At 40.1% G+C, this 14,253-nt stretch overlaps 2 protein-coding genes across 8 annotated transcripts in view; one reads left to right on the top strand and one right to left on the bottom strand.

Annotated features, from left to right (window-relative positions):
- LOC127529965 (craniofacial development protein 2-like) overlaps window positions 1-14,253 on the bottom strand; it is a 254,110-nt gene that overhangs the window by 187,664 nt on the left and 52,193 nt on the right. The gene's annotated exons all lie outside the window — the stretch shown is intronic.
- LOC114662392 (arf-GAP with Rho-GAP domain, ANK repeat and PH domain-containing protein 1) overlaps window positions 5,692-14,253 on the top strand; it is a 90,495-nt gene continuing 81,933 nt past the window's right edge. The window contains exons 1-4 of one of the 7 annotated variants that reach the window (XM_028815822.2): window positions 5,745-5,833; window positions 6,502-6,587; window positions 9,557-9,696; window positions 10,149-10,237. In XM_028815822.2, coding sequence (XP_028671655.1) covers window positions 9,590-9,696; window positions 10,149-10,237 — 196 coding nt within the window. In that variant the 5' untranslated portion in view covers window positions 5,745-5,833; window positions 6,502-6,587; window positions 9,557-9,589. Of the gene's footprint in view, window positions 5,887-6,501; window positions 6,588-9,556; window positions 9,697-10,148; window positions 10,238-14,253 lie in introns of all 7 variants that reach the window. The other 6 variants (XM_051934941.1, XM_051934942.1, XM_028815824.2 and 3 more) reach the window with 6 other exon arrangements.

Below are 14,253 nucleotides of genomic sequence, written 5' to 3' on the forward strand. Positions count from 1 at the left end.
AAGTCAACCTAGGTCATCATCCAACAAAATACTGTACCCACTGTCATGAAGGTAGACAGCATCATACTATTTGACTTCTTCTACTACAGCAGGAGTAGAAGCTCTGGTCAATACGGAAGAGGAAATGAACATCTCCAAATATCAATATATCGTGGCACAAAGACTTCTACTTTTTGCTAGAAAATCCAACTTAAAAAAAGAATTGCACCTTTCAACATGGCAATGACTCAAAGCACACAGTTAACTCAAGCATAGAATGGCTTAAAAAAAGAAAGAGCAATGTTCCAGAATGGCCCATCCAGATCCTAGACATCATTTTTTCAAAATATCTATGGATCCACTTAAAGAAGGCGATTAATATGAGATCAGCTCAAACTTTAACTGAGGAATGAACTGTAAAATTTAAGTTTGCTATTGATAAAGAGTTACAACTGGAGTCAAAGCAAAAACTACATTCACAAACTATTAGTTAAAGGCCAAAATATGGTTTGTTTTTTGCAAAAATAAGGTTATGTGTTTCAAAATCACATTGAGGAGTAAACATATCTAACAACAATTTTAATGACTTCAGATAAGATTTGATAAACTTCATTAAATCCAGGAGGGAACTCAGATGCATACCAAAGCAGAAACATAAAAACAAGGATACAGACTCACAGCGCCAATAATACAGCCAATCATTCAATACGTAAATAAATAAATAAAGGTAAACTTAATGAGTATGTCATGTGGAAACACTGAGTTGCCTGATAGCAGTTGGCAGGAAAAAAAAAACAGATGGTGTGGTGGGATGGACCTGTGGCTACAAGTGCTCCAAGACAGCGCCACCTGGAGGGGATTTTTAATGACGGCATCTGATTTTGCCATCATCCTCTTTTCCACATTAGCTTTCAGTGTGTCCAGGGTTCGCCCTGTTTTGGAGCAGACTTTCCTGTTAAGTTGGTTTGGGCATTGTGCTTCTTTTGAGCTTTGAGCCCTGGAAGTCCACCACCAGTTCTTTGGTCTTGCTGATGTTGAGTTGGAGGTTATTGTTATTGTCCCTGCACCAAAGAGTTTGCCTCTCATTATTTCTGCAAATGACTGTTCAAATGAACCTGGCCTATATTCCTCTTTGGATAAACAATCAGGATAATTAATAGTTGTGTTACAAAGCAGGTTTCATATATAATTTCTCTTATTTCAGTATCATGTTTCATGGCTCTTGATGTGATATAAATAGGAAGAGCTTGCTATTTTGTTGTTTTCCTTTCCTTTCTTTTAAGAACTACCCAATATGGTTAAGCATTTTCAGAAAATGAACTGTTAGGATTATAACTCTTATTTTTATTTACAGTTTATGTCTTAAGTGTATGTATTAAATAGTCTGATGCTCATCACTTTTTATTATAATAAGGTTTGTTTAATCATACAAAGAGATTTTAGTGATACTGATATACTTGAAAGGAATTCAGTGTATCTGGTTTAACTAGAATATCAGAAATGCTTATCTTTGAGTAGTCTGTTAGATCACTCATCTGGCATATTTTCAAGTGTTACCACATAGGATACTTAAGTGAACCCATATGTGTGAAACAATCAGAAATCTTTACTATATTTACTATATTTAATTCCTTTAGATATTCCTGATTTCCTTTAGTTATTACTGTTATTATATAAGTTAAAGGAGTTGCTTATACTTTCAATTTTATATTCAACAGAATCAGTCTGTTCTACTTCTAGCACATGCATATTAATCTTGCGAGTGCAAAACCGGTTTAGCAGTTTTTTTCTGAGGTACTGGATCTAGACTGTAGGTTGGGTGATGCTCCACCTATGATCTTAATCTCATCTTGCATTTGACATCAGAGGAGATGAAATGAAATTAAAGCAGCATGAAATACGGTTTCTTCAGGTTTCATATTGCCAAAAGTCACTTTAACTTTTACTTTGATGAGTTTTCCATTACTGATTCACAACAGTTCAAGAATTTTAAAAACACAATTACATAAAAATGAAAGACTTATATAAATCTACTTTATGTAACCTATTGGAAGTATTATGTTAGATTTAATACCTTACTCTTAAATGATCTTTGTAAATTGAGATCTTAATTCTAAAACTTTAACAAGAGTTTATTAATGTTTAATGTTCTTAATTAAGTATGGTAGGTCTCTGTTAATCAACTAAATGCTTCCATTTCTTTGAGTGACAGCTCAATGGTTTATCTGATTTTGTTTTGTGGCTCAGATAAGTTGAGGATTGTGTTAAATTTGAATTTGATAAGATGTATTGTATCACATTTTATATGTGCAGTTGTTTTGGTACTTTACTTACTTTAATATATTATAATAAAATTAGTAACAGAAAAAAGCTCTTCCTAAATTGTTTTTTTTTTTTGCTTCATTTTGCCTTATACAATTTCTTGTATTAGGAATTTGTTAATTTTTGCATAACCCTTGGGGTTAGAGCACAGGGTCAGCCATTGTACAGCTCCCTTGGAGCAATTGCAGGTTAAGGGCCTTGCTCAAGGGCCCAGCAGAGTAGGATCTCTTTTGGCAGTAACAGATACCAGCGCAGATCCTTAGCCTCAGCCATCCCTCAGAATTAATTCCAGATTCTGGGGCAGCTCTATGTTTATTCCAGGGACATCATGCTGGTGCTCTCTCTAAAAGCCCCTGGTGTCCCTTCATGCTTGCCAGTTAACCTTGTGGGATACATGACACTCTCACAACATCTCCTTCTCACCTAGCACTCTCCTTGCTATTGCATGGACAAAGCAACTTGTTTTGCCATTGCTGATGTGTGCTACCAGAACTTTGTATGTTATTAGGCCAAAAGGTCTGCACCACACTCTGATTTAGCTCTGCCTTGCTACTATACACAGATAGTAAGTAATCTTATATTGTTCCCATACCCTGAATGACAGCAAGACGACAAGTGTAATAGAATGTAGCACATTTTTAACAACAATAATTCAGGACATGGGAAACACAGGGAAACACAAAATATAAAGTAAAGAGTAAAACAAAAACCTACAGCCCCTCTACGCAAGCATACACAGCAGCTGAATTTCTGTCTATCTGGAGAATGGCTCATATACTGGCCCACCACAGCATGACTCAAAAGTACTGTCCTTCTTCCCTCTTTCCTTGTTTCTCTATCCCTTTCTTTCACTCTTTGTAGACCTTAGTATTTTGTATCTCCCTACAACTGAGTGTTTTTGAGAGAATATAAACACATACACATAGAGGGATTTTGGCATGAAAATTCTGGTGGAATCATACTGGAATTTCCTTAACTGTGTGCAGACTTCTCTAATGTAAACATTAAGTTACCTAAAAAACTAATATCTGTTCCTCTTCTGCTAATGACTCACAAAACATGCACATTCATTCACATTTCATGTTACAAAAAATCAACCAAAGGATGCTGCTGCCTGGTCTGTCTTGATTGGCGTCAGGTCATTATGATACCCTCTGATATCATCATTATCTAAAAAAAAGAAGCCATATGTATTTAATTCCTAAGTAAAGTGACTCATTCACAATAACCCACTGCCCAAGAAAATATATTTGCCATAAACTGTTTAATTGAAATAGCATTACTTCAGTTTTAGAATTGAACTGGTTTGAGGTAAAAAAAGGACAAGGTACTATAGCATGGACACAATACCCAGACTACATCCACTCCATGGCTTGACAGTTCACATCCAGTAGCAGTTGATGTTTGCTGGTCAGTATGAGGTAACAAACAATGGAAAAATGATTTTCTATATGTATACCTATTTTTCTCTGCACCAGGATTCTGTGCTTCTTTGAAACAGGAGCATCATACTGTTGGGTTCTTTTTCACAAGTGGAAAAAGCAAATGTAGGCTTCCTTGTCCTTGGTGGCTTTATTAATGTTCCATGGTTCACCTCATTACTAGGTTAAAATAAAGATGCAGTGCAATGTGTTGTGATGAATGCATCACTGATATTGATCTCCTTTCTTTTTTTTTGTTTAATTTTAAATTTCTTTGGCTACTTGCAGGGGACCAAATGACACTGGACTTGTCATACCTCTTCACTGGTGTTTGCCACATGGCCTCAACTAGGAACTAGAAGTGCAAATGCTTGATACAAAAATAAAAAGCAAAAATATAAACAACAGGTGGTCCTCATTTTAACAAGGGTACAGAGAACACTGCAGGGCCAATTGGTGCAGCCCATCACCCAGGTACAGGATTGCAGCACTTGCCTCAAAGACAGTTTCACATAGTACAAGAAACAATATTTTTCTGAATAAGTACTTACATTGAGCAAATGACCAAAAATTGGAAAAATAGCGTAAGGAGACAAAGCTGAAGATTGTTGTAAACATTTGTTAAATAACTCAGTAAAGCTTATTACTTATTTTTCACATCATCTTGTAGTATTGTGCTGAACTGTGCCTTAACATATATGAGCATCACTGCACAATATTTGTATATTTATAATTGTAAATATACCACAACTAACCTGAAAAGCAGTAACTTCTAAACGAATATTTTTTAAAGTATCACAATTTTTTTTAAACAAGCAATGATAAAGGTTATTATTCTTGATATACTTTCAGTTTTAATAACTTCTAGTTATTAGAGCTCAGTTTTTTTAGTAGAGCATTCCCCATTTACTGTGATGGACTGCCATCTTATTTGATGCTATGTCTTGTTTTGTGACCCAAGCTACCGCTGTAGACTCAGCAGGTTCAGAAACTAAATATTTAAACAGCTGACTGGACAGGAACACAGATTCATATACATTTATTAATATTAATATAATATTGTGAAAATAAATACAAATGACCAAGTAATATATGCTTATAATTGAATATACAAAACTTCCAAAAAAAACTTATATTAAATGTTTGTACCACAAGATAAAAACATATAAAAATGTATGAATCTCTTAAAGGTCTTGCAGTTCATCAGGTTCTGACAGTGATAACTGAAGTAAGGAATGCTGTGAACTAAATTGAGCTAAGTCAGGGAGCACAATGCAAATTAAGTGGGTATTTGGGGCGTTTCATGATACCTCCACTCTATATGTATATTTTGATTCCTTGTTTATCCATCCATCCATTATCCAACCTGCTACATCCCAACTACAAGGTCACAGGGGTCTGCTGGAGCCAATCCCAGCCAACACAGATCGCAAGGCAGGAACAAACCCTGGGCAGGGTGCCAGCCCACCGCAGGGCACACACACACACACACACCCATACACCAAGCACACACTAAGGACAATTTAGGAGCTCCAATGCACCTAACCTGCATGTCTTTGGACTGTGGGAGGAAACCAGAGCACCCGGAGGAAACCCACATGGACACAGGGAGGACATCCAAACTCCATGCAGGGAGGACCCGGGAAGCAAATCTGAGTCTCCTTACTGCGAGGCAGCAGCGCTACCACTGCGCCACTGTGCCGCCTCGATTATGCTAAACTAAATTATTTTCTACCTGTTAAAATATGAGTAATTTATTGCACATGTCTGATAGCCAATAAAAATGTTTCAGATAAATTCGTTTCACAGCCTTTCTAGATGATCCTTCTCATTCGTTCGGCTGGCTTCTCAAGTAACTGCAAAGCAAATGCAATTTCTTAGTTACAACACCATAAATTGTTGGACTTCCTCATTCCCTCCTTTTTTTTGTAAATCTGTGAGGAGTTGTCTTATTTGCTTTGAAAACAGGTTTAACAACTTAAAGGTTTCAGATGTAGAAAACATACACATTTGCCTGAACTCTGAAAATGTTTAAGCAGCCGTATTTGTTCAAGAAAGTTGGTTCACAGCCGCAGAATCTCCTATTCTTCCATAACAAAGGCATTCACAAGGTACGTGAAACATTCCTGCCAGTACAGCTTATAGCTTTTATTCCTTGGCCATGGTATGTGCTATTTTGTTCTGCTTTTTTAATTTTAAACATTGTTTCACAAAGTTCTTAAAAATGTATCTTAATCTAATTTCAGGTGCTAAATATGTACTTTTTCATTCTTCCAACTTTATATTCCAATATAAGGACATACAGCAGTGCAAGTTAAAAATATATGATGTGTTTTTCCTTATTTTTTCCAAGAGCTGGGAGCAGTTCTTCTGTTTTAAATTATCAGACAGAACATCATCAAAACTTGCTGAAATTGTAGTACAGGTTTTATTTAAGCTAGTAATTTTCAGCCTTCCATATGAAGTTGGGATAATACACAAGTACCATACTCCTTTTTTTTAGTTGCTGCGTTGGTACTCTGGAAATATTAGGAATGTTGTATTGTAGTTTGTGTCTTATTGTTTGTTGTGCCTACTTTGTGTAACCGAGAGTTTATTTCTGGTTCTGTTTAATTTGCATAAACACATTTTGTCAGAATTGTCTTTCATTTTTGTTATACCATACTTGCTGAGATAATTCACTTAAAGGAAAGAGAAAGGACATCTTAAAATTCTCCACCATTAAACCTTGAATTCAAAAAAAAGATACCACAACTCCTCTCGTCTCTTCTTTCCACAGCCTTTCATATCTTATGCCATATGAACTCTCAAACAATAGCTTGACATATATTTAACAAGGAGGACGAGACAAACATAAGTTTAACCGTGAGTACTATACTAATTCATCAGTGTTTTTGTACCTTCATCTAACTGACTGACCTATAAAGATGACAGACCAATTTCACTTTTTTAAATATGAGAACAGATTGAAAAAATACTTAATGTTAGGTAAGATTATGGTTGATTTACTATTTAACAATAAAATAGAAAATTCTATAACACCACAATGGAAAGGTATACCAAGCACATATTCAAAAGAGTGTTTGTTTCAAAAACCTTACAGTGGTTTATTTCTTTTTATTTGAAAAATGCAAAGATTCACCTTCTCTAACTTAATGATTCTGCAGACAAACCACATGCTGCAATTGTCCAAATTAGATTCAAAACAGACCCGGAGCACGTACTGTACATTGTGACTTGCCAATGGAGAGTTCCCACAATGCTTTCTAATAACAGAATCACCTTGTGACCCCTGAGATATGAATCCTGAAGAATGCAAAAAAAGAAAGCATTCAAATGAATAAAAATTCCTAAAAATACGACAAAATGCCATTTTAACAACAATTACATTTTCCAGTGTGTTAAAAATGAAAACATTGCATGAAGATCTTTGGCAGTAACCCAGGACTGATCCTTCTTACTATAACCTTAACCAATGACCAAATACTGAAAATAACCAGTAATACTTAGTTCAACGTATTCATATTCTGCAACTCCATCAGTCATGATTAGTGGGTACTGCTGATGACTGAGATGAAAAATTCAAATTCACCACGTTTTAAATGAGATTCATGGAAAGATATATGTGATTTGGCATTGCTAAACTGACCTGTGTGTGTGCATGTGTGTTCATCCTGTGATGGACTGGTGGCCTGTCCATCACAGGTGTCCACACTGTCCAGCTGGTGTTGCTGCCTTGCAGATGTTAACTACTGGGACAGGCTCCAGCTGCTCCACACACCTTCCCTGGATGACTGTGTTAAGAAAACGGGTAGATGGACAGAGAATGTAGGTTACAACATGGATCACAGTTAACCTCTGCAAAATGAATTCTTAATTTTAAATATATAATGGAAACCCATACATTTTGTCAACCTGAAAAGCAATATGTTATTGATACTTGCAGGCCATGAACATTAAAAGTTAGTGTTAATGAAAAAATGTTAGGAACAGGTGTTGCACTGGAGACAACTGTAAATATATGTGGTTAACTCTATACAAAATATTCAATACATATAAATGTGTCACTGGATTTTTGAGAATTTGTGGTCAGGGCAGAAACCAACTCCAATACCAGTCAATTCCACAGTAGAAATCTGAAATTAAACTGAATAAAAAAATTTTGAATGGGACACAAAAACACTTGCATCAGCTATAGGATCCTTACGCCTTAAAGAAATATCTTTCATGGTGGGTGATTCCTAAGTATATAACATATTTCAAACAAACGTTTCACACCTCACATATATTTCCAGATCCCCCTTAGTTCTTTTTTTTTACCCTTAGCCTCTGGATGATAGACACAAATAATTGTTCCACGCTAGAAATTTGTAAACTATTAATATTTTTTTCTTATCATAGTATATTTACTGAGTAAGTATTTTTCAAATTAAATTGTTTAGATAAAACAATAGATTTAGTTTTGTTTACTTTGTGGACAATGAAAGATTATTGAATTAAATCAGTTTAGTCAGTCTTGAATCCAGTCAGGGTGGCACGGCAGCGCAGTGGGTAGCGCTGCTGCCTCGCAGTTGGGAGACCTGGGGACCCGGGTTCACTTCCCGGGTCCTCCCTGCGTGGAGTTTGCATGTTCTCCCCATGTCTGCGTGGGTTTCCTCCGGGCACTCCGGTTTCCTCCCACAGTCCAAAGACATGCTGGTTAGGTGGATTGGCGATTCTAAATTGTCCCTAGTGTGTGCTTGGTGTGTGGGTGTGTTTGTGTGTGTCCTGCGGTGGGTTGGCACCCTGCCTGGGATTGGTTCCTGCCTTGTGCCCTGTGTTGGCTGGGATTGGCTCCAGCAGACCCCCGTGACCCTGTGTTCGGATTCAGCGGGTTGGAAAATGGATGGATGGATGGATGAATCCAGTCATTTAGCCATGTTCCAGTAACAAAAAGCAATAAATGCTCAGGCAGGTAATTTGTGCCATCCCTCTAGGACTAGCTTTATGGTTAAAAAGAAAGATTCTTCAAAACATAATTTCAGCGAAATGTGAATGTATTGTACATTGGTTAAGGATATATTTATTTTGCAATAAAACTTCATCAACATTAAGAGTTTTTTTTTCTTTTTTTTTCTTTCTAGTTCAAAATGAAGTTTTTAGATATAGATGCACAAGTATAGGAACATAAATAAAAAGTTCTTTTGAATATAAAAAAATCTTTCCCTTCATAATTACTCTTTTGTAGAATTTTTAAAAACTTTTTGTAATTGCAGATATAATGTCACTAAAATTCTTTGAAAAGATGACAGTAATTATTAACAACACTCACAAACTTCTCAATCTGTTTTACTGAAGAAGGAATTAGTCAATTAATAACTGCCTGCACTTTCACTTGATCCATCATTACCCCCTTGTTAGATGGATATTTTATAACCAAGAAACAACCCTGAGGTTGTAGGAAATCATACTGCACTAATTTTACTAACAATTTGTTTTCTCAACCTTTACAATGCTTCTGTTTTGTTCAGAATATGGCTGTTACAATCTGTAGAAAAAATTAACATATAATGTATTTATTTGAAAATGCATATACCTTAAATTTCTTTAAAATATATATTTTAATGACTGCCTTAATCAGGCCATGGGGCAATAATCACATGTATATTGTCTGTTAGTGTTAAATGCTGTTTTCTGCACATCACCCTTTCAGAATTGAATCTGTTTACAATTCCTTCTAAAACAGAGCTACTTTGATGTTTTTTTGATAACTTTTTCATTTTTATGTATAATGTAAGTTCTAGTAGAAAAGTTTAAAAATTAATTCTTTTTTTTCTATTCTTGTCCTTTGTCAGTCTTCACATTCTAATCTGTAGCTTTGTTCTAAAATGGATGATGCCACTGTGTCAAAGGCTCCTCCACTGCCTAAACCTCGTAAATTCAAACAGTCAGACCTTCAGCAGACACCCAGTATTCCTCCCATCCCAAAACCAAGGTAAGCTGGATGTAAAAATATTGTCCATTGGTTAGTGTCACTTCTTCACAGCTCCAGAATCATTTATTTGAATCTCAGCTTGATAGCTGTTTATGTACTGCACTTTTGTAGTTTGTCTGTTTGTACATGTTTTTCTACAGATACCTCTCAAATCCCCAAGACATATGTATTAGGCAAATTTGTGAGTCAAAATTGGTCAGGTATGAGTAGATATAAGTTGTTGCACGCATGTCCCTATGATAGACTTTCTTGAGATTGGTTCTTACTTTGCAACCAAATTGGGTTAAATAATGAATACATAAGATATTATATTAAACCAGTTTTCAGAATTGTTCCTGTTTGTGTAACCTTTTCATAAATTATAATTATAATATTCTCAATAATGGTATATCATCTAGATATTTTGCTTTTAATATTGCGCTTTTACAGAAAGTAATTTAATTGTTTTGTAGGCTTATAAAAACTGAACCTATATTTGATGAAAAGAAACCCATTCCTACTCAACATGAATTTGACGCAGGAAAACCTTACATAGCCAAAGGTATGATAGTTGTACTTTCTATACCAAACTGAATAGCAACATTGACAGAGAACAGTAAACCTTTGAAACAGAAGTACCCAATTTAACAAATTGTATACAATGTAATTAGTTAACAAATTGTGCACAATGTAATCTGGCATAATGTTATATTTAAAGGGGCGGGGACCTTGGCGGTCCGATCCTCAGCTACAGAAGCTGGCTCTTGGGATGTGGAATGTCACCTCTCTGAAGGGGAAGGAGCCTGAGCTAGTGCGCGAAGTTGAGAGGTTCCGGCTAGATATAGTCGGACTCACCTCGACGCACAGCTTGGACTCTGGAACCAATCTCCTTGACAGGGGCTGGACTCTGTACCACTCTGGAGTTGCCCCCCGAGCGGGTGTAGGTATACTTCTTGCCCCCCGACTTGGAGCCTGTACATTGGGGTTTACCCCGGTGGACGAGAGGGTAGCCTCCCTTCGCCTTCAGGTGGGGGGACGGGTCCTAACTGTTGTTTGTGCGTATGCACAGCAGTTCGGAGTACCCACCCTTTTTGGAGTCCCTGGAGGGGGTGCTAGAGGGCATACCTTCTGGGGACTCCCTCGTTCTGCTGGGAGACTTCAATGCTCACGTGGGCAATGACAGTGAGACCTGGAAGGGCGTGATTGGGAGGAATGGCCCCCCCGATCTGAACCCGAGCGGTGTTTTGTTATTGGACTTCTGTGCTCGTCACAGATTGTCCATAACGAACACCATGTTCAAGCATAGGGGTGTTCATATGTGCACTTGGCACCAGGACACCCTAGGCCTCAGTTCGATGATCGACTTTGTGGTCGTGTCGTCGGTCTTGCGGCCACATGTCTTGGACACTCAGGTGAAGAGAGGGGCGGAGCTGTCAACTGATCACCACCTGGTGGTGAGTTGGCTTCGATGATGGGGGAGGATGCCGGTCAGGCGTGGTAGGCCCAAACGTGTTGTGAGGGTCTGCTGGGAACGTCTGGCAGAGCCCCCTGTCAGAAGTAGCTTCAACTCCCACCTCCGGCAGAACTTCGATCACATCCCGAGGGAGGTGGGGGACATTGAGTCCGAATGGGCCATGTTCCGTGCCTCTATTGTTGAGGCAGCTGACCGGAGCTGTGGCCGTAAGGTGGTCGGTGCCTGTCGTGGTGGCAATCCCCGAACCCGTTGGTGGACACCGGCGGTGAAGGATGCCGTCAAGCTGAAGAAGGAGACCTACAGGACCCTTTTGTCCTGTGGGACCCTGGAGGCAGCTGATAGGTACCGGCAGGCCAAGCGGAATGCGGCTTTGGTGGTTGCTGAGGCAAAAACTTGGGCGTGGGAGGAGTTTGGGGAGGCCATGGAGAACGACTTTCGGACGGCTTCGAGGAGATTCTGGTCCACCATCCGGCGTCTCAGGAAGGGGAAGCAGTGCAGTGTCAACACTGTATATAGTGGGGATGGTGCGCTGCTGACCTCGACTCGGGACGTTGTGGGTCGGTGGGGGGAGTACTTCGAAGACCTCCTCAATCCCACTAACATGCCTTCCAATGAGGAAGCAGAGCCTGGGGACTCAGAGGTGGGCTCCCCCATCTCTGGGACTGAGGTCACCGAGGTGGTCAAAAAACTCCTTGGTGGCAGGGCCCCGGGGGTGGATGAGATACGCCCGGAGTTCTTGGTTGACACGCCTCTGCAACATCGCATGGACATCAGGGACAGTGCCTCTAGATTGGCAGACTGGGGTGGTGGTCCCCCTCTTTAAGAAGGGGGATCGGAGGGTGTGTTCCAACTACAGAGGGATCACACTCCTCAGCCTCCCTGGAAAAGTCTATTCAGGGGTCCTGGAGAGGAGGGTCCGTCGGATAGTCGAGCCTCGGATTCAGGAGGAACAGTGTGGTTTTCGTCCTGGTCGCGGAACAGTGGACCAGCTCTATACCCTTAGCAGGGTCCTGGAGGGTGGATGGGAGTTTGCCCAACCAGTCTACATGTGTTTTGTGGACTTGGAAAAGGCATTCGACCGTGTCCCTCGGGGAATCCTGTGGGGGGTACTCTGAGAGTATGGGGTACCGGACCCCCTGATAAGGGCTGTTCGGTCCCTGTACGATCGGTGCCAGAGCTTGGTCCACATTGCCGGCAGTAAGTCGAACCCGTTTCCAGTGAGAGTTGGACTCCGCCAGGGCTGCCCTTTGTCACCGATTCTGTTCATAACTGTTATGGACAGAATTTCTAGGCGCAGCCAGGGCGTTGAGGGGGTCCGGTTTGGTGGGCTCAGGATTGGGTCACTGCTTTTTGCAGATGATGTTGTCCTGTTTGCTTCATCAGGCCGTGATCTTCAGCTCTCTCTGGATCGGTTCGCAGCCGAGTGTGAAGCGGCTGGGATGAGAATCAGCACCTCCAAATCCGAGACCATGGTCCTCAGCCGGAAAAGGGTGGAGTGCCCTCTCAGGGTTGGTAGCGAGATCCTGCCCCAAGTGGAGGAGTTCAAGTATCTCGGGGTCTTGTTCACGAGTGAGGGAAGAATGGAGCGTGAGATCGACAGGCGGATCGGTGCGGCATCCGCAGTAATGCGGGCTCTGCATCGGTCTGTCGTGGTGAATAAGGAGCTGAGCCACAAGGCGAAGCTCTCAATTTACCAGTCGATCTATGTTCCTACCCTCACCTATGGTCATGAGCTATGGGTCGTGACCGAAAGAACGAGATCGCGAATACAAGCGGCTGAAATGAGTTTCCTCCGCAGGGTGTCTGGGCTTTCCCTTAAAGATAGGGTGAGGAGCTCAGTCATCCGGGAGGGGCTCAGAGTAGAGCCGCTGCTCCTCCGCATCGAGAGGAGTCAGATGAGGTGGCTCGGGCACCTGATCAGGATGCCTCCTGGACGCCTCCCTGGTGAGGTGTTCCGGGCACGTCTAACCGGGAGGAGGCCCCGGGGAAGACCCAGGACATGCTGGAGGGACTATGTCTCTTGACTGGCCTGGGAACGCCTTGGGATTCTCCCGGAAGAGCTAGAAGAAGTGGTCGGGGAGAGGGAAGTCTGGGCATCTCTGCTCAAGCTGCTGCCCCCGCGACCCAACCTCGGATAAGCGGGAGACAATGGATGTATGGATGGATAATGTAATGTGATATGGATGAACAATAATTAGAGCTGCTCACCTACAGCTTTTGGGAATTCACCCACACATTGACTGTGTGAAGACTGAACTTTCTTTTGTGTGTGTGTTCTTTTTTTGGATACTCTAATCGTGCCACAATCCCAAACATATAGAAGGACAATTGGCAACTTTAGATAGCTATGACTGAGTGTGGCAGTGTATGTGAGTATGCCCTTTGATGCACTAGTGTCCCATCCGTGGTTACACATGTGGTATTACACCTGGTTTCTAATGTATGACTGTTTTACTCAAAAAGAATGTTCTTCACAACAGAAACTCAAAGTCAGGGTTGCTGTCAACACATTAAAAAGCTATTTATGTCAAAAATGCCAAGTCACTCTTATTTATTGTAAGGATGTGATAGTTATCTTTAAACCCTTTCACTGCTCGCATCACCACATGCTCTCTAGCTTATCCAAAGTCTTCAGGATGTCTTTTATATCAACCTATTCTTTAAAATCTCCTTGAAGAGCCAGAAGTTCAGGAAAACCCATTATTTGTGTTAGTCATCTCTAGTGTTCTGTTGCATTAGAAAAATCTGAAGTTCAAATACAACAACAACATTTATTTATATAGCACATTTTCATACAAAAAGTAGCTCAAAGTGCTTTACATAATGAAGAAAATAAAAATTAAAGACAAAATAAGAAATTAAAATAAGACAACATTAGTTAACATAGAAAAAGAATAAGGTCCGATGGCCAGGGTGGACAGAAAAAAAAAAAAACTCCATAAGGCTGGAAAAAAAAATAAAATCTGTAGGGGTTCCAGGCCATGCGACCACCCAGTCCCTTCTGGGCATTCTACCTAACATAAATGAAATAGTCCTCTTTGTAGTTAGGGTTCTCACGGAGTCACTTGATGCTGATGGTCATACAGACTTGTGGCTTTTAATCC

This window comes from Erpetoichthys calabaricus, chromosome 12 (genome assembly GCF_900747795.2).
Source record: "Erpetoichthys calabaricus chromosome 12, fErpCal1.3, whole genome shotgun sequence".
Lineage (NCBI taxonomy): Eukaryota > Metazoa > Chordata > Cladistia > Polypteriformes > Polypteridae > Erpetoichthys > Erpetoichthys calabaricus.